Source organism: Astatotilapia calliptera, chromosome 7 (assembly GCF_964374335.1).
Source record: "Astatotilapia calliptera chromosome 7, fAstCal68.1, whole genome shotgun sequence".
NCBI classification, from domain to species: Eukaryota; Metazoa; Chordata; class Actinopteri; order Cichliformes; family Cichlidae; genus Astatotilapia; species Astatotilapia calliptera.
In genome coordinates this window covers 56,252,914-56,279,487 of record NC_137428.1, presented here as the reverse complement: position 1 = coordinate 56,279,487, position 26,574 = coordinate 56,252,914, and the positions used below count along the sequence as shown (strand labels likewise).

General features: G+C 38.4%; 2 protein-coding genes across 10 annotated transcripts; one reads left to right on the top strand and one right to left on the bottom strand.

Moving 5' to 3' along the window:
* Positions 1–343: 343 nt before the first annotated feature.
* aagab (alpha and gamma adaptin binding protein) lies at positions 344–7,672 on the bottom strand. 2 transcript variants are annotated; one of them, XM_080304685.1, is made up of 10 exons: positions 5,784–7,672; positions 3,672–3,862; positions 3,495–3,591; positions 3,317–3,406; positions 3,118–3,201; positions 2,956–3,035; positions 2,684–2,780; positions 2,450–2,554; positions 1,049–1,098; positions 344–963 (listed from the first exon to the last, which is right to left on the bottom strand). In XM_080304685.1, the coding sequence occupies exons 2-10, from the start codon at positions 3,729–3,731 to the stop codon at positions 886–888; spliced, it is 741 nt and encodes a 246-aa protein (XP_080160811.1). In that variant the 5' UTR covers positions 3,732–3,862; positions 5,784–7,672; the 3' UTR covers positions 344–885. The 2 variants fall into 2 exon arrangements, with proteins under 2 accessions (XP_080160811.1, XP_026031602.1); XM_026175817.2 differs by lacking the exon at positions 5,784–7,672 and adding an exon at positions 4,148–4,349.
* iqch (IQ motif containing H) lies at positions 4,615–26,574 on the top strand. Of its 8 annotated transcripts, none has more exons than XM_026175813.2 (20): positions 4,615–4,899; positions 5,005–5,100; positions 5,206–5,297; positions 5,428–5,503; positions 6,394–6,495; positions 8,282–8,384; positions 9,069–9,211; positions 9,317–9,850; positions 11,783–11,849; positions 12,732–12,815; positions 12,896–13,077; positions 13,957–14,229; positions 14,328–14,543; positions 19,855–19,975; positions 20,220–20,506; positions 23,432–23,590; positions 24,880–25,002; positions 25,117–25,165; positions 25,283–25,344; positions 26,222–26,574. In XM_026175813.2, the coding sequence occupies exons 1-19, from the start codon at positions 4,849–4,851 to the stop codon at positions 25,312–25,314; spliced, it is 2,790 nt and encodes a 929-aa protein (XP_026031598.2). In that variant the 5' UTR covers positions 4,615–4,848; the 3' UTR covers positions 25,315–25,344; positions 26,222–26,574. The 8 variants fall into 8 exon arrangements, with proteins under 8 accessions (XP_026031598.2, XP_026031597.2, XP_080160809.1 ...); XM_026175812.2 differs by lacking the exon at positions 26,222–26,574 and adding an exon at positions 25,918–26,026; XM_026175810.2 differs by lacking the exon at positions 25,117–25,165 and adding an exon at positions 25,918–26,026 and having other exon boundaries at positions 4,616–4,899.

Genomic DNA, 26,574 nt, shown 5'->3' with positions numbered 1-26,574 from the left:
GTGTTAGGGTGGCGACCTGTCTGGGGTACACTCTGCTTCTCATACATGACCCTGCACCAAGGAGTAAAGTTGCTTGTTGAAACATTATTATACACCGTGACAAAAATTTGAAATTGATATACATAAAGCGGATAAGTGTCCTGTAATAAATGATATCATCAGGAAACCTGTAGAGGTGACGCGACACTCTTTTGCTAAACGGCATAGTTTGTGATGGTATGTATGTACAGTATAATATATTTTTAAATGTGCTTCTCTACTCATTAAGGCTTGATAAAAATATTAGAAACTCCCCACTGCGCTACATCTAAATTACTTATTTACTGCAGAGTTAATCGCAAAGCACAATACACATATCCTTTTATTTAAGTTGAATAGAGATTGTGAACCCATGTGAGTGTTCACAACAAATAAACCATACTCACTAAATATTAAAATCACAAGGTTTTGTGTTAATTTATTCCAGTGTGCATTATATGTCTTTTTAGGATAAGGCACATCATTTACCTTTAAAATATATGTATCAATGTACCTAATAACAAATACACAAACCACATACATTTCATGTCTTTCCCCACCTTCAACACCATCACGTGCTGAGGTTCACTTAGGGCTAAAGTATAGTGAAGAACCCAGGGGAGTAGATTGAGGATCAGGGCCACTCATTTGCTTTTCTTGCAATCAGGAATTCCCATCTGTTTTTTCAATACATCATTTCATGTTAAGAATCCACAGTTTTTAAATATACTAATGCCTACAGTGCCATCTGTAAGCATCTCCACTTTCCAAGTGCAAGCAGGATGTCACGGGATGCTGAATCTTGTGGAAGCCCCAAGAAAAACAGGAGGATCAGGTGAAAGGAGTCCAAGTTACAGCCAGCTACTTTTAGCTTTCTTCTCCCGATGATAACCCATCTATCTCATCTTCATCACCACCGATGGCCATCCAAAATGCTTTTGCCACCTAGAAAGCAGATTGTGGGTAAACAGATCATGTATTGAACTAATGAAGGGTTAAATTAAAACACTAAAGAAAAAAAAAAACTTACCTTTTCTGCGTGAACTTTTCTCTGCTCGTGGGGTAATGAAGAAGCTTTGTCTGTAGGTTTAAAATAGAGAAGACCAAAATCATCAGTCAGCCACAATGACATCAGGTGCACTGGCATCCAAATATTTGAGCACTCCTGATGAAAAGTTGATTTGTTTTTTGTTTGTTTGTTTCTGAAACCTTGAATGCAAGACTAGAGTTTTTGTGCAATGTAAGTATTCCAAAATCTTAGTAATCTCAGAAATCCTGAAGGTAACTAGCTTGTCTGTGCTTTGGCTTGTTCATAGTAATTGTTCTGGAAACTTGGGCAATGCACATTTCAAGACTTGCATACATATTCTGACTCCTAAAATATTATTCCTACAATAATCAGCCATTGAGTCCTCTACTAAGTAAGAGCGCCTTGTCTTTTGAAGATTAAAAATTTTATGCCCACAATTCAGGATATTGCTTTAAGAAGGCCTTTACTCAGCTGGAACTGGAATTAATGGAACTGATTTACTGTACTTAAAAAGAAAGGAGGGACATCAAAGTGATGTCTGGAAAACAAAGCAAAAAAAAAAAACTTTAAGAGATCTAATCGTAGGATTGCTAGAATCAAAACCCTGTGATGAAAACAAAGGAACTTCAGGAAAATTGAGCAGACTGTGCTTTAATCTACTTGTACAACCACGACCTTCGTGGAAGAGATAATTAAAAGCATCAGAAGTTTTCAAATGAACATCTAAATAAACCTAATGATCTCTTTAACTGTTAAGCATATGGGTGGATGGCTTGTGTTACAGCCACTGGCACAAGATAGAGGAAGGATGGATTCAATTATACACCACAAATTCTGCACTGCAGTATCTGCAAACAAAAAGCTCAAGATAAAAAAAGATGATGTTGTTTAACAACATTTTAACAATCCGAAAAACACCTCAAAATCCAACAACAACTACTGAGTGACGAACACTGAAGATTTGTCAGTGGTTCTTGAAATTTCCTGAGCTAAACATCTTCAACAGTTGATGGAGTTTAAAGAAGCTGTGCAGGCCAGAACAAAGATCTGACAAAACTGAAAGATGTTTGCAAAGAAAGGGTGAAAATCCAACAAACAAGAATGGTAAGATGTGTTGCTTACAAAGTACTGACCATGGGGGCTTAAACTTTTTATCATAATCACTTTCTTTTTATTAGTTAAAGTAATCATCTGAAATGCATCAAACTATTTTGAAAATATAATGAAAAACAAAAGCTAAATACATCAAAGATGCTCACTTAGCTATTCAAAGTGAACTCTATAGAAAATATTTAACCTCCACAGGGACAACATACCTTTAAATAAAAAAAAGAAAGAAAGAAAGAAAGAAAGAAAGAAAAAACAAGATTTGCATATCTTTTTTAAAATTCTCCCATTTACCTTTCATCTCCTTTAATTTGGTAAAAAGCCGTTCAAAGTTATCAACATCTACATCTCCAGTTGTGAGGTTAGCGAGCTCCTGAATGTCCAAATCAGTCATTGCATCTGAGGGAGATCAAAAAAATGTATGTTTATACACATAACTAACAGTTCCAGCAGCAGTATTTTGAGGAATCTGAGAAAAATTGATTCACGACTTAGTAAAGAAAATTCTATCACAAGGCATTCGCTTACCAACTACTGCCTCTTCCTGTGTGTCTGTATTTGTAGTACTTTCTGTGTGGTTAGGCTCCTCATTGTTAACGGTGCCCTCTACTGGTAAGCTGGAAGACTACCAAAAAAAATAAAACAGCTTGGATCAGCATGCCTCCACAAAAACTACTTTAAAAAAACATAAATTTAAATTGTATTGATTCAAGCAAGCAAGCAAGCAAGAAAATGCATGAAAAAATACTGTTAAAACCTAAATAAATCGATCATTATCAAAAAAGGAAAACTCCACTGACTGGTGGATCTTGGCAGGTGCGTGGGTTGTTATGTCTGGAAGCCACCAAACTGCTCATCAGACCAAAGCCCTGATTGTGCCCTGTTAGAGATGTAAACTGTCACATGCCATACATGCATACACAGAGTATGTAGTAGTTAAATCAAAGGTTATGTCATCTTACCATCCTTCATTTCCACGCTGGACCACACATTTGCATTGAGAGCCTGAACAATTCTCTTTACACCTGTGGATTCTGGAAAGTCGTCTGATAGAGAAAACAGAATAGTGTGAATGCGGGTGAAAATATTATCAAAACACAAAGAATTGAGATATAAATCTGGGTGATGTCACTGCTCATTTCTCCCATTTGAGAAACTCACCATCCTCATCTGGGAGCTCCTGAGGATTGAGTTCTACGAGCTCAAATGCATGAGCCAAACACCACTGCTGCGCTTCATGTCTGGTGACTCCTACAACATAAATTAGAAGTTGTATCCCCCACGACTTATATGTAAGACAGTGTTTTCTGCAAGCCACATGCAGAGCAAAAAAACTGACCATTTTCACAGACTCTGTCACAGACCAGGATGAGCACCTCTGGCGCAAGATCTTCCACTAACGGGATCCAAGGTTGTAGCTTTTGCAGCCCATCTTTCTGCAAACATAATGGATGATATAAAGGCATGAAGAAACGTGCTGTTTAGACTTATAAATATAACTTCTTATGTCACATACCGCTTTGCTGTCAAAATAAGCGATGAAAGCTTGCATGGACTGGGCAATCTCTGACGACATGTGAAAAGTGCTTGATACAACACAGAGACTGACATCTGCCGTATAATACTTGTTGTTGATGGTCCAAGGGTACCAGACCACTGTTTCCTCTCGCTTTGTCGGCTCGGGTAAAGTCTTCGTACTGAGGATTTCTGAGACAAAAACAAATCTGTTGATCTACACGAACAAAGACGTCAAGCTAAGCTTCTCACGGTGAAAGCTCAAGCAACAGGAATAGTATTAACCTTAATTAGCATTACCATATCGCTTGTATATCAGCCTGGCGAAAGTAAAGGACATAAAATGGCTTAGACGCCTTGAAGAAATTCGCTATTAACCCGAGAAAAAGACATAAAAGGGCTTCCAGATGCTATCGCTTAGTTAGCTCTGTTTAACGTTAGCTTCCTTACTATTGTGTTATTTTCACCTTAACTTACGTTTGATTAGTTCTTCTTCTTTAAACTCGCTGTCACAGCTAGTGACAAGCACACATGGGGTGGCTATTTCTGTGTTTTCTTCTGAAGCTGACATTTTAATTATAAATTGGAGAGAAAGCTTCTTCAGCTATTAGCTTAGCGTTACGATGGAAAACTTGGGAGACCTTTCAACTCTGACCGGCCTCTTCCGGTGCACGTTAAACAGTCTTGTGACGTTTAATTGTAAAAATATTTTTCGATCCATCATTGAAACTAAGTAATAATAATAATAATAATAATAATAAGGATGATGATAATGATAATTATTTAAAAAGCAAAATCAAAAAATTGCACTCTGCGTTTATGTGAAGTGGAGGGACACTGTGAACAAATCTAACATCAGCTGATATGTTTTAGAAGGTGATTAAAGTAAAGGCCATGGTTATGTGGCAATGGGATTGGAGCATTGGGATAAACAATTATTTACTTAGACGTGACCCTTATATGCCTGACTGTCAAACTCCAGGAAGAAATGAGCTGCACGGTGTCTCGTCGTCAAGGTTACGTGTACCGAATCAGAAACTTTCACTGGTGACAAGCTAATTGTTTCGCTAACAGTGGGTAACTCAATGACTGTAGAAAAGTCATTGGGGTAACTAGTACAGTTCGCCATTGTGCTATATATATTTCAGTTACAAACCCATAAATAATGATGAAAAAAAATGTCCGAAGTGGTTAAAAAGGAAGACAAGTCGGGAGCTGTTTCGGTTCGGGTAAAGTTTCCTTGACTTATCTTGCCTTTCGCTAAATCATCAAACTCGTGTATGCTGTTTTTAGGTCATTTTCTGGAGTATTTACATTTTATGACTGTATTGCAGGTGGAAGACGATTTAAGACAACTCAAACCTAGTCTTGAGAAAGTGACTGTCAGTGAGGGGAGGACAACACTGAACACTCAGGCCCTGAACATCAGGGTGAGAAATCTTCACGCACAGTAGCATTTATATTAAATAAAGAGACTTAAGTGAAACATAGTACACGTAAGAACCGACAGTTAATAAGTTCTTGACTGTCTGTAGAAACATGCAGAGGATTGTTTGAAAACAGTGAATAAGCAGCAGCTGGTTCTTCCTCCCATTGAAGATTTACAAAAAAAGACTATTTCTAAATGGTAAGTAGTATTTTTAGTGGGAATATTTTGCTCAACCATTACCTTTTTGCAAATTTGATTAAATATGTTTAGAATTGTTGTGAATTCTGGTTAATTGGGATTGTGAGTCTGAAAGAAAGTCTTTACACAGGACTCCTTGTCTGGAGAAAATCTCAGATGTGAAGAAACAGAGAGAAAACCTTCCAGGAGCTCCAGCAGGGGAACAGGTAGATTATTATGTGCATTCAGAAACTTTAAAAAAGGATAATAAATGACCTTTTTTCAATTAATGAGGGTGTGTACAAGCTAAACACGTGCAATACGATAGGGAAGGTAAAAGCGGGCAAGGATTGATACCTTTTTTGTTTAGCAAAAATCCTAACTATTTACACGCTCATTGGAAAAATTATTAGGTACACCTGTTTGCATTAACAGCATGTCAATGCAAATATCAATAGCCCAATCACACGGCAGCAACTTGGTGCATTTAGGAATGTACAAAATCACCTGCTGAAATTCAAACTGAGCATCAGAATGGGCAAGATGATCTCTGGACGTAGCATTGTTGGCGCCAGGCGGTCTGTTCTGAGTATTTCACAAATTGCTAGTTTACTGGGATTTTCCTGCACAACCATCTCTATAAGGTATACAGAGGATTGTCTGAAAGAGAGAAAATATACAGTGAGCGACAGTTCTCTGGATCAGAGGAGAATAGCCAGACTCCTTTGAGTTGATCCATCACTTTACGGTTACAGTGTAACCATCTTCAGATGGCTGCTTCCAGCAGGATTATGCACCATGTCACAAAGATTGTTCACCTCAAAGTGGTTTCTTGAACATGACAATGAGTTCACTGTACTCAAATGGTCTCAACAGTCACATGATCTTAAACAGAGCACCTCTGGGATGCAACAGATCTGTATTAGTGGCGTGATGCTGTCAAAGTCTCTGAGGAATGTTTGCAGCCCCTTGATGAAACTTGTGCCATGATGAATTAAGGCAGCTATGATTCAAAAGGGGGTTCAACCTGGTACTGATGAGGTATACCTAATGAATAGACTAATGAGAGTGCATCTTCTATTACAATTTCTGATTTTTTTTCCTTTCTCTGTTTCAGGACAAGTTAGCATTGAACATGTGTTTGCCAAACAAAAGATCCATTAGGCATCAGAAATCTGGGAAATTGCTTACTGATACTCACAGGAAGAGAGCAAATGAGGTAAGTAATATTCCATAAATGTAGAATAACCTGTAGTTGTAGTTTGCTATCATGCATGATTTCTTTAGAAACTACACCTTACAGAAAGCCATAGGGTCTTTCAAATGAAGTATAAACATGGTATTACATTTACTGATCATATACATAATGTTATAACATAAACAACTCTTAATCCAGTTATTCTTATTGTAATGTATTATTTATCACAGGTGGGTCTAAAATAAACCCTGTGAACTTGCCACTTTAGTCAACTTTTCTCTGGAGCCTTTGAATCTGTTTATTATGTCGATAGTTGTTTTTTTCTCCAAAAATTATGTGCTACAGTTTGTCGGATTGAATACTCTACACAAAGTAGCTGACAGATAATTTGCAGTGGCTTTGTAAAACGGAACCACAAAAGAGAATTTCGACTTTTCATTTGTTGCAGACATCAGGCTCAATGTTTTCTAATTATATTTGAAATGTTTTCATGGGGCATTTCAGTCTTACCGCTGGAAAGAACACCATTCACTGCATGAAATCTCGGCTATAATCATAGTTTTGTCAGAGTTTAATCATGAAATAATAATTATTTCCTCCGGGTATTTGCTTTGTACAGTGAGAAAAGTTTCTGCTGCACCTGTGGTGAATTAGATATCATTGTTCTTTTCCCCGATACTTACTCTCTAATCCTTCCAATAGACAGTGTGTGCTGGAGTGAAGAGTGATGGTAGTGTTCTGTATTAATAGATGCCTCAAGTCTCATGTTCAGACAGTCTGTGACGTAAAGGTCACTTGGCTTAGGGATGACATCCAGCACTTGTCACAGCAAACAAATTAATCTTTGCAAAGGTCGGCATTAGTTTTAGATCTATTTTACACACTTTTCTGATATGTTTTTGGGAATCTCTACCTGACACAAGAAACATAGGCCAAGACTGTCACTCTGATATAGGAGAGATGGAATTGCTGGCTGCAGAAAGCGGAAAGCAGCAGATTGCAGCACATCAGCATTCTTCTAAAGTAACAGGCGCCTGATTGCTGTGCTATGGGCTACTGGTTTACAGCTGTCTCAAGACAGAAGTGGATACCTGGTCCAGCATGCCAATAAGACAGCCGTAGCTTCCCCAACTGCTAACCACTGGCTCTCTGCCTGCTACCATCTCCTGCAACTCAGGCCAGCTCTTCTTCTCTCCATACCCATGCCAGGCAATGAGCGTTTGCATTTTAGCAATTTTACAAAGGGTGCCACCTTTTTCCCAACCTCATCTGAAACAGATGTGTGCCTTTGAGGGGAGAATCTCACTGCACCTGGCTGCTACCTGTGGTCTGTCAAAGAGCTCAGTGGTCTGAGAAGAACAAAAGAAAGGACATTAGGTGACAAATCTGGAGGAGCACAAACTTTCTGTTTTATGAGTTGTGAAATGTTTAAATGTAGTCACAACAAATTCATACTGAAATTAGGCCAATAAATCTTGTTTTATTTTTATTGTAATCCAGTGTTATGAATTAAAATGTTTAAGGTTAACAGATTTGAATAACTATGATTGACAGTGAGTTACAGCGAAGGTCCTATTGCCAGTGGCACTTTTCTAAATTCTTAATGAATGCAGCAAACCTGTTGTTTCTGATAAAGCATGCTATCCTGAACCGCTTGTTTATACTTATTCCCCTAGAAAATGTTTTCATGTCTAATGGGACAGATGGGTTTTAATGTGGACAGTAGCAGGTAATGTCAGGCAGCGTTTTGTTGGTTGTGTTTACATCTGATGTGCAGTCACTGATGTTGCGAAAATCTTCTGTTCAGGCAAAAGGTGACAGGATAATCTCTGGCTCTGTGGTGAATCTTCAAGGAGCTGAATCAAAGGGCCATCACATCTTGGTAGTTCCCAAAGAAGACTTTTGGACAGGTTAGCAGCATTTCACCACCCCTACACCATCTCCTCATCTTTTATACTCCAGACAAACATCTTTTGACATTCTGTGTTTGCTTAATGTTTGCGGAAACTTTGATCAAGTCAGTAATTCCACAATACTCTATAGTGTCAAACTCCAAATCATATAAATTTTTATCTTAAGTTAGTAGTATTAAGTTTAGATACTATTATATATATTTTCTTAATCCTGGGAGAGGATGAACGAGGACAGTGCCACATCCAAATTTGTGTTCTGTGTCGATCGACTACAAGGCTGCATCTCTTTATCCCAGAGAAGATTGATATTTTTCAAAGATGGGACAGCGCTCTACAGAGTCTGTAGCAGTTTTTCCTGTTTCTGTCTGCTTTTTACATTAACCTTGAATTTATTATTTAGGGAATATTAAAAAATGTCTTTTATGGAAAATGTCATTTATCTTTGCTAAAAGTTCTACTTTTTAGAATACCAAACTTTTAAGAATCTGGATAAAAGTCCATCAGCTTTGCCAAAGCAATTATGTTTTTTGTCTCATCCTTCTAGCTGTTTTAGTTTTTCTTTCATGATTTTAGGTTAAATATCTCAATGACTCTGTTCTTGAAGAGATAGCTGATGCTTGATTTGACTTCTGATCACTTTTAAAATGTATCTGGGTCTTTCTGTGAATTTTGCCCTGATAGATTCAAAGTCCACGTGCCACGAACAGCCAGTATGTAAAACAAAAGCTGAATCCACTTATTTAAGAGCAGACAAAGACTGCACACCCACTGAGACACCAGCTTTCGCCACAACTTCCAAGAGCATGGTTCCTAGAAGTCCTCAGGTACACTAATTCAAAAATAGTAGGTGCTAAAAACCAACATTTTCATGAATTGTAACACTGTTATTAATAACTAAGCTGGGTGTCTCTCACTTGTTTCCTCTTTAGAGCCTGCCTGTAGATATCCCCAGGTACCTTTTTACAATCAGAAGTGGACAGGTCGACCCAATGGCTGCAGACTTCTGTCATTTCAAGCAGTGTTTTGTCTTGTGCTGGAGCAGTGTGGTTGATGTTCTAGAGGCCCTGCAAAAACTGCTCAGGGAGTTTGCTGTGCCTTTAGCCAAAGTGGGTGGAGAGCGCCTGGTGGAGCTGAGCCATGTTTGGGATAGTGGTTGGAGTAAGGCTCCTTCAGCGATGCCTGTCCTCTCAGTGCTAGAAAACTGGGAGGAGGTTTCAGAACTCATCTCGCACCCAGGTCAGCGCTACAAGGGAGAGGGAGGCATCGAGGCCGCTGCCATCCACATCCAGTCCTCCTGGAGGCGCTACTTAGCCCGGACAGCCTACTTGTGCCACTGTCGCCGCAAGTGGGCGGCGGGCACCATTGCCATCTCATGGTTGATGCACGCTCAGCTGTGCCGTGTCAGGAAGGCCCTGCAGGCTCGGCGTTTTAGTCAGCTGGAAAACAGCCGCAGCCGAGCACAGGTGATGCTACTTTCTCGCTTCCATCTCTCTTTTACCTAATAATGCTCTGGTACCTGTTTTCTTGACTATTCTCTCAATTTCTCCAAATCCAATGAATCCATTGATATTTGTCCTTTGACTGTAAATGGATTCCTTTTCATTAAAATAAGGTTGCACATTGTGATTCTGTTTAGTATAAATGTTCTGTATTTTACAAGCATTTTTTAAGGCACATGGTCATTTCTAGAACACCAAGACAATTTTAGAAATTTGGACAGAAGCCATGTAATGCTATGCTAAGATGCAGTGTTATAGACAATTGTTTACAGTGGTAAAAAATGCATTTCTCTAGTACTTACAGTGTGAGATTTAAAGAAACAAACCCAGATATACACATTTTAGTAAAGTTTAAGGAGAAAACAAAAAGACAATGGAAAAGTGGACGGGATGAAGACAATAAATATAAGTATAGCCACACTGTAAAAGAAGACAGAAGCAGAAACAGTGGTAATGAAGGCTACAAAGCCTAGGGACAATCAGCTGATTGTCTGTTACAGTTCAAGTAATAATTACTACACATATGATGAAATGTTATAAAAATGAAATACGTGTTTTGGCATTTGTTAGTTATTTGATCTCTAAAAAGGAAAGGTTTCCCCTCTCTCTCTTCTGATACTCAACATCTGATTTAATGAAAAAAATTGATTATGTATTTTCTCAGTGCCACATCAATTGTGTTCTTTGTCGATCAAGCACAAGGCTACTTCTCTTCACCCCAGAGAGGATTGATATTCTTATAAGATAGGACAGCTCTCTACAGTGTCTGTAGCACTTTTACCTGTTTACCAGTTTTTTACAACCTTAGATTAATTTAGGAAATATTAAAAAATATATCTTTCTGCTTTTAAAAATGCCACACTTTTTAGCAAGTGAGCATGATTTGTGCTATTAAGTATCAATCCTGATCTAATGAACAACTAATGAATCTTATTCCACTAGTATGAAATAAAATATATTTACATAGTCATGGCTTCTGCGTTTTTCAGTAAGCTACAAGGCAGATTTAGGTGAAGAAAATCAAATATTGTTCAGAGAATGTGTTTTATATATTGCCCACATACTGGAAAGGGATTTTTTCTTCATTCAAAAATAATATGTTACTGTGAATTTTAACGTGTAAATAAACAGTAAACATGTTCTAATCGCACTGGCATAATTTAAGAGATGCAAAAGAGTGACGGTACATATAATCTACACCAGAACTGCAGTTAAAAACAAGTTTGTTTTTTTATTTATTAGGCTGAAAAGACTGATTTTCTTCATTGAAGACTTCCAGGCAGGCTTCCCAAAGTTTATGTTCAGTATCTCCAAATATTTTAACATCTCCTTAACATGGCAGAATGCATGACGTATACTTAACTACGTTAACTTGTAATCTTAGACATGGGAAATAAAACAGTGTTTCTATTTAAAAGACTGCTGTGACAGTTCAATTGTTCTACATACGTAATATTCTGTAATCCTTTTCCCTTTTCTTGTAGATGTCATGTCTCTGTGTCATCTGGCTGAACATCTTCTAGAGCGCTGACATAATATTAATTAGTGCCTAAAACCTCATTTAGTTTTACCATTACTGTGTGTGTATACATGCACTAAATGTATGTTCTCACTCTTAAAGCATTCATACCCTGGTAATTAAGCCTGCTAATCTTCCCCTGGCAGTAGCATCATGTACCTTGCTGATTGAATTAATTGTGAGAAGATGTTCCTAAAGTAAACGCTTAATTTAATTACGGTGGTATTTTATGCTTGGTTTGCTTCTGTGAGCCCAGAGAGAGATTGGCTTGATGTGTTTTAGCTATGCAATGATATGATGATTTGTGTGTGTGTATGTGTGTGTGTGCATACGCTCTGGCGATCCCATCTCTGATCGCTCCTTTTTTCCGTCCCCAGCATCTGGCAGCCAACTGGAAACGCATCCAGTCCTTCAAGAGGACCATTATCCACATCCCTTCATTAGGTAGCTTTCTTTGCCTGCTGCACACACACAAGCACATCTGATCTAGCAGCAGTCACCCCCGGTCTCACCACTCTGCTGCCCCAGTCTGTGGCCCTGGTGCAGGCACTCTGTCTCGTTCAAATGACTCTCTGCAGGAAAGCACTCACAGGATGATGACAGTCCCCATGCCAGGGAACTGAACAATTTAGTCTCAATCGCCATTTAATTTGTAGATTAAGCAAATGAAAAGCCATTATGGTGAATATTTACAAGCGGCACAAAGGTCTTATTTTATTGCTGCGCAAAAAAAAGGCAGAAAAAAAAGAGACAAAAGAGGAATCGCTGCTGTGTTTTTCACACTAAACACAGAGTGCAATCTAGGATCGGTTCTTGTTCTAATTTCACCGCAGCATCCACATTTAGACAGTAATCAGGCATGTGCATTGTAAATCATTGAGCGATTGTCTAAAATTATTAAGCCTAATTACTAGCAGATGGAATGCTTTATTTGCACTTGGGGTGACTACAGAGAGTGCTGTGTGAGCAAGGATAATTAGAAAGTTGAACCCCATTGTTGTTAATTAGCATGAATCCAATCATTTAATTACCTTGATTCAGTTGAGGATTCTCTCTCAGGCAGAAATCCAGACATACATGGGCTAAAATCCTGGCGGTATCACTGAATGTAGTTCAGTGGTGGCTGGACATGGTGCAGCAGGACTCCCAGCACGCGACAGGCACAGCACCTGCTAGTTATTAAGCTAAATTAATCATCGGATTGCACTACAGTGTGATTAGACTTAAGTCCCTCATCCCCAAGTCTAGTAACACACGCATTATCAGTAGTTGTACAGAGCTACAGATTTTTAAACTGTTAGATAACATATAACATTTTTCTGACAGGATACTCTCAGAGGAAACGACTGAACTTGAGAGGCTTTGACATCCTACAGAACATCCAAATGAGCAGGTTGTGTGATATTAGAGGTAAGCTGCACAGCTTACGTTTTTTTATTGTTCATATCTGTAAACATGCCATTTGTAAAACACTCTTTGTGTAATTGTAGATGAAAATGTGGAGGTGATCTACATATGTCCCCAGCATCTGGGAAACGACATCTTGGACTATTACACCAGCCTCCTGAAGTGTGATGGAGCCACAGATGGGGCTGATACCAGGACCGCTCGAGCCTCATCCTCCGTGAGACGCTACATCATCCTCACACCTGAGGCTGTAGATTATTTCCCAGTAAGGATGACAGTATTCACCAATTTACTTGCAACTTTTAAGTATTAACATGATAACAATGTGCCTTTTGAGCACAGAAATCTGCTTACTATATATTTATAGATGCCACAAGCGTTTGTAGTTTATAAATTATCCTCTAGAGGGTACCAAAGGAGGTTGTTGTTATAGCGCTACACTCTGTCTAACATTTTTTCATCTTTCTTTCTACTTGTCAAACCAAAACTCTACATATTTTGCAAGTTTTACTGAATTTAACTGAGGGTGTTTTCTGATGTTGTTCAGCAGATGATTAAATTCCATAGTGGGTGGTTTAATTAACTCATCATTACATTTAAAGGCTGTATTTTTAATAGTTCTGAGTATCTCACTGCTATAAAAGTGAAGCTGTTGCTATATTTATCTTTGCACATCCAGCCATTCTATCCATCTTATTCCATCGTTTTGCGCTAGATTGAATGTGCAACATGACATGGTCTTCTTCATTCTTTTTATTGATTTTCCTGCTGTTTTGTTGTTAAACTGTGCCAGACGTGTTGCTGAGATGAATCACTGCTACCCATGGCTGGCAGCGCATTCTGCCAGTGACAGAAGGGATAATTCCATGTGGATCAAATAAATACAGATGTGAAGTAATTAGTTGTATTCCCAAGGAGCTCATTGGGAGCACACATTAAAGATGTGAAGGATAGGGGAGGCCTCCCACAGGCAGCTTTTATCAATTCAACCTGCTAGAATACAGGAGAGGTCAAAACCCTGCTGGCTATTTCAATAATAGATCTGTTTTGTGTACACAGTGATAAATCAGGTCAAGAAACAACCCTTGGAAGAGACAGTGAAAACGCTCCGCTTTGAAAATCGTCCTCCCCTCTTCTCTTCCAGACCCATAACATGTGCCTGTCTACACTTCTGAAGTACAGTCCACAAACCCTGAAGCACATCAGAAACCTGATCCAGGGGAAGCATGCCTATATTGTGGGTGGAATTGCCCACGTGGATGACCTGGCGGTAGCTGATGAGTTAGGGCTACCAATCCTGGGTCCAGAACCTGCTATTGCTCAACACTACAGCACCAAATCTGGAGGGAGGAGAATTTTTGTGGGGGCAGAGGTCGATGTGCCACCTGGTCAAGGAGACATCTACTCGCTAAACCAGGTCAGACACCAAATACTGCATTACACAGTCCTTCATCACTGCTCAGTAACAGATGAAAACATAATACATTTTCCCTCCTAATGTTTGTGTTAATTTAGTTTGCACATTTTTCAATCTTGGTCAAGCTTCATGAAACACTGGCAGAGCTTATGACTCAAAACACTGATGTGCAGCGCTGGCTCTTCAAGATTGACTCAGAGGATGGCAGCCACGGTACAGCATATTGTGATACATGCCATCTTAGTTGCTATAAGTGGGCTCTGCAGGAGTATCATCGTTACGGTCCGGAGCTGTGGAACCCAAAATGCATTCAGGTAAAGATGTGACTCAGAGCATTATGTCAATCTTCCTGTGACTTAAAATTTTTGAGCATAATTTTACACTCAATTTTATGCAATGTTTTATTAAATGAGTTTGAATTTGGAGTTTCTGTTTTTCTTTTTTGATTACTTTTCCTTATTACATCTCACCAAATTTATGTTTTTTTTACTATTATATCCTGTTTTTATGGCTCTCTCCAAAGCAGTGGTTTTGCAAAAACACAATACAAATAAAGTTTATTGCGATTATTATTACAGCACCCATGAGGAATCTCCCACTTTAAGTTAACATGGTAACAACTAAATAGTTAACAGATAACACTACAGTAGCGACTGGATATTAAAGTCCAGACTGTGCCCAGGTGAGCCCCAAAAAAGGGTTAGATTCACTTCTGTCACTGAAGGAACAAAAGTGTATGTCACATTAGGGTCAAAGAGATGTCATTTTTCACCCTGGGGTCAGTGGCAATGCTGATTCCCTTAGTACAGTATTTTAAACGTCATCCCAGGAGCCTCAGAACAGTAAATCAATAGATGACATTTTTTAATTTTATACATATAGATATATCCTGAAACACACACATAACCTAGAGTGCTTTAACTCATCCAACAGTAACAAATCACGGTACACATAGTGTATTTAACATACTGTTGCCTATCCGTATAGTACTGTGCAAAACTCTTGAGTCACCCCCTCATTTTTATATTTTCCTAAGAAAACAAGTGCAGTGACTTATTGAAATGTCTACATACATACAAATAAATACAGTATATAAGGCATAAACAGAGTTTATACCATTCTAACAACATTGAAAATCAACATTTGGTATCACCACCTTTAGGAAGACTTTGTTGCAATAGGCTTCTTGAAGCTCTTCTTTGGATGTTGCAAATCAGCTTTTACAGATGGTGGATCCTGACCTCCTCCGTCCATACTAACAGCGATTTAAACCAAAATCTTCAAATTTGGTTCACTGCTTTTTAAGACCTGTTGCCACTGATTTTCAGTCTAGTACTTGTGTAATTTTTCTTTCTTAAGAATCGCTTCTTGGCAGCAACCTTTCCACTGGGATCATTTCTAATGGGACAGCAAATAGATCAACTAAAGTGTCAAATGTATCTCTCAGTCCCTGGCTCAGGTCTTTATTGGATTTTCTCATATTTCTTAAGGACTTTCATCTGCTGTTCATGTGCTGCAGATAGTTTTTTTTAATTTTATGTCATTTTTTGTAGATTCAGTTAAAGAATTGGAAGCAAATTGTGTTTATGTGACAGCAGCTAGTAACAAAGTTCCTAAAGATACAATTTCCAATTGATACTTTGCTGAGTTGCTTGTTGTGTGGCTCAACAAAAAAAAGTAAGAAAAAAATATTCTTCTGAAGATGGCCAGTTGCAAGGACTGGACTGAAAATAAGGGAAGAAGCAACCAAAGAAAAACTTCAAAAAGTCTAGAGAAATATTGCTCAAGATCACTTAGGAAATTAGGAGAAAATACATCCTTTAAAATGAAATTTAAAGAAATGGGGGGAGATTCAAGGCTTTCCCAAAGTAATGTGTATTTTGATACTTTTACTCTGCAGCTTGAGTGAGGTTTTCGCCTTAGTTGTTACCTTAGCATGTAAAGTTCTTTGTGATGGCTGCTGTGAATTGTCACTGTATCAGTAACTTTGTATAGAACAGAACTGAATAGTTTAAATACAAGTTACATTAATATTTGCTATACTGAGCTTTTTACATCTGTTACACTCATTAGATGGATCTGAGCTCTCTGTAAAATAAAGTCTAAATTGCAAATGCGATGTTGCAAGAATTCATTTGTTTTTCCTGAAAATATAAATCCTGGTTTCATCTTGGATCTATTTAGAACAAATAAAATGTATTTAATCAATGGTAAACCATTCATTTACAACAAATGCAATCTGTACACAGCGCCTGAGCCCCTGGCTCTTATTTCTCATATGCTTACAAAGTAGCCTTTGATTTTCTGTCATGTGTTAATTACCGTATTTTGCCATTTAACTGGGAGCACTGTGTAAACTAATTACAGGCTAATGATTGTGGGCTTGGAGCACAACAATTTTACTTTTTATTCCATTCGGAAGAATAGCAGTCATCTCAAGGTTCTTGTGGCTCCCTCTGTTTTTGTTCCTATTAGCTCATTCTTTAATTCAGTGTATGTGTGGTGCGGGGCTGTAATTGTTGTGGCTTTGGTGCTGTTAATTATGGCAGAGAGTGGCTGAGCCACAGCCAAGGTCCATAATGGTGGCTGAAGCAGCACAGGGAAGTAAATGGGGTTTCTTTCACCAGCTGGGGTCCCATGGAGAGGGAAGAGTGCCGAGGCCCCCAGTGTAGGCCGACAGCCTCGGGGCTTCTGGGCCATATGGACACAACACTTTAACTGGCCTTTATTCTACACCTTGCTCTTTTAATCAAAGCAAAGCCCACATCCTGTGCTCTTCATTGCATGATGTTTTTCTTACGATATTGTTTTCTCCTAAAATCTGTTAGCCACTTGGATGTGAATCATACTGACCTTCTGTTGAAATGCTTTATACAGAAGAGTGCAATCTGGCTCTTTGTGCTGAAAGATCATAAAACAGTATTGTTGAGTAGATCCGAGCATATTAATATGTTATATTAATGTATCTAATCGTTATCTTCTTCACACAGCAAAAACTATCATGAATGTTTAACCTTCTTCATACATTTTGAGAAATGACGCTCATTAATAGAGCACTTTGCTGAAAAACAATAGATCTAACTGCACTCGTAATGACAGCTAGTGAATACACTCCAGAATATTTCGCAAGCTTTACGAAAACAGTAGTTTTAATAAATTATTAATCAAATACAAATGATCAAATTAAGCATTATAATACTAATCCATAATTTATCAGCTTTCACCAATAATTGTTTACCAATAAATATCAAAGGGATTATTAAAGTGTATATTATCATATGTGTCATAGTTTAGTTAAAGTCCCATTATATTCACTATAAAAGTAGATGGGGGATAAATGAGTGTGACTGGCCCTTTTTTCTTAATTATTGCTTGCTCTGACGGGCTCCATATGAGAAAGCTTGAGTCAGATGATACCATGTGCTCGTTCAAAATAATATTAACATTCAGAACCCTTCTGGCTATGCAAAAGGATAGCCTAAAATGATACAAAAAGGAGAATGGATGGGTGGTGGTGGTGTGTGTGTGTGTGTGTGTGTGGGGGGGGGGGGGGGGGGGTTTCATCCTTACTATAGGAGCTTTTGCACAGGTCTTAGAAAGCGTGTGTTTCTCAAAATATTGTGAGGCCCACAGCTTCCAGCACAATGTTTTAGCCTGCAGAAAGCCCCCAGGCCTCTTTTAGCATTTACACAGAGAGAGGTTAAAGACATGTAGATCTGCAGCCTTGCAATGCCCGAAGGGGGCCATACACACACTTAAGCGCTCACACAGCTTGCATATGGATCATTAGGCACAAGAGGGTAAAAATTACACCTAATAGCGTCAACAGATGGAGTATTTCTTTTTGTCATGCTGTGTACAAACAGATCTTGAGCAACACCTTATTTAGGTTAAGTTTGTCAGCGAAATGGGTCATTTGATAATCACTACCACTGAAGAGGTAGAGGGACATGTAATACAGATGTTCTATGTCTAAATATTGTGCAGTCTGTGCTTGCATGGAGGAGTTTAAATATGTAATGTTTTGCCTTAATATAATTAGCCTGAATTTAGGAATTTAAAATATTTCCTTTAGTCTATATTTATATATATATATATATATATATATATATATATATATATATATATATATATATATATATATATATATATATATATATATATATATACACATATACACATATATACATATACATATATATATATATATATATATATATGTATATATATATATGTTTTGTTTTTTTCATTGCAAAGACAATCCTAGGTATTTATTTACAATGTTTATGCAAAGAAATTTTGCCTCAGTTTGTACAAGAAATCCAAGGATGAGGTTGAAGTAAAGCAAATATTCATGCGAAATATATAAGTAGCCTGATTATATCTTCCTGTTCCTGAGACCTGTTCACTGTAGTATCTCAGTTGTTGTGCTATGTAGTGGAGAGGTGAAATGGCAATCAAAGAGCCAGGGCAACATCTATTTTATTTATGACCAGATTGCTTGGCTTTATGTGGACACCAAGCAAAGGCTGAATCCTATCACAGGGTACTATACGCAGTTTAAGTCCAAATAATTTATTGCAAAATACCTCTCTTTCTTTTCTTACTGTCCTGCTGTTTCTGTGAACTGCATAGGCAAAGTCCCGGGGTGAGTTTGCTCTTCCGTTGAGAATGACAACCGTTCCCTTACACTTTTTGCCGCACCATTGTGTGCTTTATGGTTTGTATAGGGGGAATCACTGTGTAGCATTTGACCTCGCCTCTTACAGTACTTGAATATGATGATGGCTGTTACATGACTGGAATATCAACAGTATAATCTCTGGTCCTGTCTCCAGTGAAGCCCAACAGCGTGCACTCAAAACAAAGTAATGATCTTGATAGTATGAGGACAGAAGAAAGATATTATTTCTACTTATAATTTAGTCATCTCTTAAAAATGTTTTTCATGTTTTATTGTGTATGAAAAAAATTAAATTCTTCTCTGTTGGCGCCACACGTACAGCATTGTTGTTGTTGTTGTCATACTGGCTACAGAGGGTTTAGTCAGGGCATTGTATTTTAAATATAGCCATCATAGCCTTATAAGAAGAGAGTTGTACTTGTTGTTGTCAAACTGTTTCAGGGAAACCTAAAACAAAAGTTAGAAATTAACAGCATAATTAAGTGGTGTAACCATTATGGCATTTCCTAGTTACAGAAACAAGAGTGATATCGATCTCAGTCAAGCCCTGATTGATCCCCAGATAGATGGGGTTAGCTTACGTATTCATCAACTGCCCAGTGGAGAGAGTTGTTATTGAGGGCAGCTGCTTGGAGGCTGTGAGTTAAAGCCATTAGACTCCTGAGGCCTTCTGATAATAGGCTGTCACTCACAGATGGACCCTCCCGCAATATCCATCAGACACTTGCACAGAAATTGAAGCAGCCACCCAAGGTCTGGGGGACAACAAGCAGTCACTGGAGTCAAACACAATGTGCTTCCAATAATATGGTCAACACATACAAAGCTTTAATAATAATGAAGTAACTGAAACTTATTATTTTGCATTGAATTGATACAAAAACTCCTAAAATTTGCACAATATTCAGTAGATGCTTAATGTATGCACTTTCTTTCTGTAGGAGACTGTGCTGCTCAGATATTTAGATGAGATCCCAGAATGGCTGACCCATTATGCCCAGCCTGCTAAAACCTCCTGCTATCCCAACTGGGCCTGCTTCCTGAAGACCTTCCTCAGGCAAGGTTAGATATCTATTGTCAGGCACGGAATGCTTTTCACTTGCAAATATAGCAGCATGTAATATGGATTTCCTATGTCGTTCCTGCTTCACAGGTGTTGCCTTTGTGAAATGCGAAATTCAATAATTTTCATGTAACTTTCTGTGATTGCTAAACAGCTGCTAGGAGAGTTCAGGTCCTGTATTACTGTTAGGCTGTGTTTTGTTGAGGGTACTAGAGCCATTTATCTGCTCTGCTATGTTCCCAGGAGGTGTGGTGGAGGCCTACCCCCCTTCAAACAGTGTCACCTGTCTGACAGTAGATCTGCTGCTGGAGCCAGGGGGTGAAGTGACCATGTTCTCTTGTGGAGACCAACTCCATGGTGGTTGTAAACTTGAAGCTATAGGCTCCATTGTTCCTCAGAGCTCTGTACACCCAGAAACTTTGCACTCCATCTGCACCCGTGTAGGCCGGGCCTGCCTGCAGCGGCGTATCGTAGGTTATGTCTCTGTGGATCTCGTTAGCTTTCTGGACCATAACACCATGGAGAAGAAGGTGAGACACAAACAGAGAAGATCTTAGCTTATCTATCATAATAGATATGATCTAAGGTGTTACAACACATTCTGCAAATGCTTTTATTTCAACGTATTGGTGGAAAAGATCAATTTTTAGGCTGGATCCATAGGAGCAGTTAGGTGCCGCCCATATTAGTCCCCTGGGATCTAAAAAAAAAGATAAGGCAAACTGTGGGCACTGGGAGCAAATGTGTCACAAGGCCATCTAATAAACTGTCAAGTCTTATTGTGTCGATACACTGATTCCACCATTTAAGGCTTGCCCTTTAACCTTACAATACTGAGAATTTCAGAGGCACCTATCTTTCAGACAATAGGTCATTCCAAAGTGATTTGGCAGCTTCGGGTGGGGGGATACCCTGTCAGTGTTTAACCCCTACCTGCAGCAGTCGGCTGAAATGTATCTCGCTATTATAGCCAGGCAGCATGGAAGTCTTATTTCATTTGTCAGGATTAAGTTTTGCTGAAAGCACTTTGATTTATGATATTTGAAATGGACTGGTTTATGATGCTTTAACCTCTGCTCCTAACATGTGGCTTGACTGACTGCCTATTGATTTGGAGCTGTATGATGAAATGCTTTGTATGTAATGTAGTCTATAAAATACTGTGGAATTTTACAGGTTTTACAAAAGCACAAAGAAGAAAGAAGGACACTATCTTCTTTCCCATTCTTTCATTAAAAAACATGAAAGAACACCAGTAGCAGAATACAATTTGTCCTCTAGTTATTTATGATGGATTTTTATTCAGAACAGTTCAAAAAATATCGTCCCTGCACTTTTCCGACTTTCCTTCTTTTGTTTATATTCATAATAGATATGCCGGAGTTGGAGAAAGAGCACACTTGCCACTAGAGGGTAGTATCTTCTGGATTAGATGTAATGTACAATGTAAGCAAAGCAGTGTTGCAATTTGCATCCTATAACCTCAAATGTCCGATTTTGTTTTAGATTATCAGCATTTTTTCTTTCTTTAAAGATTTAGAAATCCAGCCAGGAATGTTTTTGTCAGTAGGCTTTGCACAGACTGTGGACTCTACCATGCTGTATTTATTTTAGGGTAAAAAACCAACTTGCAGTACTTTCTTACATCCTGTGATTTTATTTAGTCAAATTAAACTGTCATTTCAGTGACAAAATGGTGACACTAAAAGCAGAAATTTCTTAAATGTGTTCGGGACAGAATCAGGCCCTTTTTCCTTTACCTGTTTAGAATGAAATAATGACAGGCTTAAAATTAATTTTCATCTTCAATGTTGACCTGAAATTGAAAGGGACTCACTGACAGCATAATTAAGAATAGACTATAAAACAGCGTGTGCTTCAATAGAGGCAGGAACATTAATGACAGATTCTTAACCATCTCCCCACACACACAAAGCTTAGATGGAAGAGAGCCACATGGGCAAACCTGTCTGGGTTTAAACATCAATTTAGATTCAAACCTGTTGCTAAAAGCTGCCTACTTTATTTGATGGGAAGAAGTGGGTCACATATGTTTGCCCTTGCAGTCTTTCCTCACATTGTGGAACGGTGGGGCCCCAGCTGCAGCATCGGGGCTTTTAATGAAAATGCAAGGCAATAGAAAACAGGTACAATCCAGGCTTACATTTCCCACAGCTTTGTTAAGAGCAACAATGGGACAGGGGTGTATGAGTTTTAGTGAGTTGAGTGAATGGCTTGGTGAAGTGTGTCCATCACTCAGGCCCAGGTATCAACCTGATATATAGAGACGTGAATCTGCCCACAGGTAGCTAAAGTACCACCTACAGAAAAGCTCACTCAGTTCTGCTAAAGTGTTTCCCACCTTGAATTTTTTTTAACTTTGTATCCACATACTGTACTTTTTCTTTTTGACGTTTTTATGTACCTCGTGAAATTTTCATACTTGTTTCTGCAGTTTATAAATCATAAGTTTGGGCATTTTCTTATTGGGAAGAAAAGGTTACTAACCAAAACTGCGTAACTTCTGCCCTATAAATCAGATTATGTCAAATCAGGAAAAAGCTATTTTTGTCTCTATAACATTTTAAAAACAAATTTTTCAGATAAACATGTCACACATTTTCCAGTTTTCCCGCTTGTGCCAATCTTTTCAAGTTTTCCAAACATCTCACATTTTCAGGTATCTCTCCGGAATTGTTTTTTACACGCTATCGCACTAATCGGTCCCAAAAACAATTGTTATAGAAGCAGACTGTGCAATATGCTTTACAATATATTCAAATTTCATATAAAACACAGTGAAGCATTTAAGATAATTACTGCGTATGGTCAGATGTCCATGTGCTGGTGGAGATAAAGTACTCGGGTTACCGAGACTGCGGGTTCAGACAGGCAGCAATTTGCATTCGGTGGCAGGAGCGTTTACTTTGACAAATAGGAACGGCTAAAGGAGGCAGCCAACTGCCACTTAGTTATTAACAACTCCTTCACTGGTGATTTATTTGTCACTTTTGAAGAAAGGGCAGAGCTATTAGGTTATTATTGGGAAAATTAGCCCTGTTTAAGCGGAGGGCTACGACCATACCTGACCCCTTAATATACTTATAATGATGCCATTTACCATACATAACTGAACTTTACTTCTCATCAGACTTGAGCCAAACATGCCCAGGGCTGCCCGAATTCAAATACACAGGGAAGGATCTACTTTGTGCACATGTCAGAACTGAATTACCTAAATCAGTCAAACACTCACCATGCCTGTGTTTTCCTTATGTTTGCCTCTTAACATGAGTAACACTGTAAGGATTAAGAGGTGCTAACTCTTCGCTTTGTAAGGTCCGGGGATGAAATACTTTGATGTTCCATTTTTTTTGTGATTAAATTGAAATGATTAAGTCTATAGAGTTTTGTCTTCTCTCCATGACACAGAGTTCACGACGTCTTGTTTGCAGGTGTGGGCTGTTGATCTGGACATCACATACAGTAACCAGCTGGCCATGACCCAGATGCTTCTGATGATGACTGGAGGAACGCTGAATTGCCGCACAGGCTGTTTAGAAGCGCCAATGCCAATCAGCGAGAAATGCTGTGAACACCAGATCGTGCCCAAAGTACCGTCTTATATTTGCTTATATTTGCAGTTTAAATTATGTCTTTACTCACCTATCAGTGTGTTGAGTTTAGATGCTATAATTTAAATTCACACTTTTTTCTTTTTCTTCTTAAATCAAATGATGCCGTCACGTAGTTTCTGCAACAAAAAAGCAGCCTGAGACTATGGAGGCTATTCGTAGCCTTTCAGTAATCACAAAGATAGATCAACGTTTTGCTCTTCATTATTGTTAAATACAACTAAATACTGTAATTATGCACCGAGCTCAATTGGTGTTTAGGTGCTGAATTCATTATCATTTTGATAGATGAGCCTAAATAATCAACACATTAATAATTCATACCATTTTCATTATGCATGTGTATGCATGCTTGAACACCTCATCAACCTGGTGCCAGGCCTTAAACAATAGAGTTCTTTTATTAGCAGTATGCCCGAGTTTACGCTTGTTGATCTGCGACTTGTATTATTTTATCAAACATTCATTTAGTTGGTGGCCTGGTGCTTCAGTACAGCAGTTGAGCCACTGCAGTGGTTAATGGCTTCGGCGCTGGCCGTCATTAAGGCCCTGCATATTACAAACACAATTAAATCCCAGTTGGACGCTTTTATTGTTGTGTGAGGGCCCTGCATCTGACAACTGCAAACACACACCCTTCACAGCAAGTTATGGGCTATCTCCTGAGCTCACGGGGGCTTAGGCCTACTCTTTAAGTCTCCCAAAGGTGGCTGAGAAGCAGGAACATTTTTATCCTCCTAAGCCCTGCCACTTTTAAGTAATCAACCTCTCTGGTGTTACTTATGACACATGCAAACAGAATCCCTCTATTACGGTGATACAGAATGTTGTGTGCAGTGAGTATTCCTTTTGTGGATTCACTAATGCTTTGATCTTAGATTGAATGAAAAAAATCTGCAGTCCCCAACCTGTAGTTTCTTTGATTGGTGTCGTACAATTAAGCTCATCTTGTGTTTGGCATGTCTTCTAAGCATTAATTGTTCCTCCCTGCAGTTAATTAAGAAAGGCCCAACAGTTTACCACATGTGCCCCGTACTCATCACGTTCACTAATCACACACACAAATTCAGCAGTGACCCTAAGGACATGTCTGGGGTTTAGCCATTTCTGCTCTATCTATTTCACACACCACCACCATACTTAGCTGCCAAATATAATCAAACTTTAAATTATTGGATTCAATGAATTAATTGACAAACAGTCATCACTCACATCTTCTGCTGTTTTCTTTTTTCTTTCTTTCTCTCTGTCTATTTTTTTTTGTCCAGGCTCCAGTTGGAAATCTTTGTGCAGTTATTGGGAACCACTTATTTCACTCTGACCTTTCCATGTTATACAATAAGGTGTTCCTTATGATGTGCAAGGCCCATGGCATAAGATTTAACAAAAAGGTAACAATTCAGAATTGATCGGCACGCTTTTCTATCATCATTTCCACTGTTCCTGTTATATGGTTAATACAAAGGGAAACTGCACAGATTTTACACATCAGAGTCTGTTTTCAGGTTTTAATGAGTACAACAGCATATGGAGGGAGGGCAACATACAGAAAAGGTGTGAATTTAAAGAGCTTAGATTTAAAGCAGGGTTGAAATGCACTAATAGTTAGTACTCTTTGCTATACAATGATGAAGCTTTATTTTTCTCTGTTTTTTGTTGCTTGCGTTTCAGACAAAGCAAGGCACAGTTTTCGCTTTTTTTGACAGCAGTAAGCGAAGCAGTATTGGAATGATGTAAGTATGTCTTACTACACCAGATCCATACAAGAAAACATGAGTTATGAACTTTCTTTCTTTATAGACAAACCATAAGCTGATCTTTTATTATTTTAAGTCAGAAATATGGACAAACATAATGTGGAAGAGAATAAGATTTTTGTTTTTTTGCTGCATATATGTGTATAAAATTTGAGGCTCATCCCCGGGAGATGGAGCCTTACTCTCCTCTGTTCAAATAGGCGATCACTTTCCAAAGAAGATAATAGGCGATTAGGTGAAAGACTTCACATGGCTAAGAGTAAAATCAATTCTTTCAGAGGATTAAGATGCCACCTCTAGCTTTGGTAATGCTACAAACTCTAAATGTTGTTAAGCAGAGGGTTATTTAACATATTTATCACACAAATCCTTTCGCTTCCACAATGCTGTAACAGTTAAATCAAGCTGTGCTCATCCCCCTAAAGAGCGAAGATGTTGTCTGCTGAAAGTTTCATTTAACCACCACTATCAGATGAACAAGGTGATTGTTTCTTAGCTGGCGACTTGGGGATCATTAGTAAACTCGTTTGTTTGTGGTATCGTTAATAGAACAGTCTCAGAGGATCTCCAGAGAGCTCTCGCGACCTTTGCTCGGCATCTGTCAGTCATTCATCAGGAAATATCAATCCCTAAAAGCCAAGGAGAAACCAATTTCATGGTACCATGTTAATGAGTTAATGATCTCTCCTCATCTATTTGTCATGAAACTTGTGTATCAGTGAAACTGAAAGCATGATCACTACTCATAAATATCCTAATAAGAATATATTTTCAAGTTATTGTTGATGATTTTATGGAATAATAATAGGTAATACTCTAAGTTTGCTTCCTTTTCTGTCTGCTTTACTTGAAGGAGGTGATTAAGGAAATAGAAGATATACTGCAGATGACTCAGAACAAGCTTCAACGGGAGGCTAAACCTGCATCTTAGATAGTTCCATTATCAGTGTTGCTGACTTGCTTTTCCAAAATCACTAAATATAACTAAATATGTCTACTCTGAAGATGATTGAAGGACTTTCCAAATAAATTCCTGAAAAAAACCCCTAAATATATCACAAATCTGTAAAATCACTGGCTTTGTAAAAAGTTTCAAAAGCCTGAATATACTTTACTATAAACAAAGATTACACTGCCAGAAACCTATGCAGAAGGAATTTGCATGTGTAAATCAAAAAGTGTGTACATAAAAAGAAGTCAAATGTG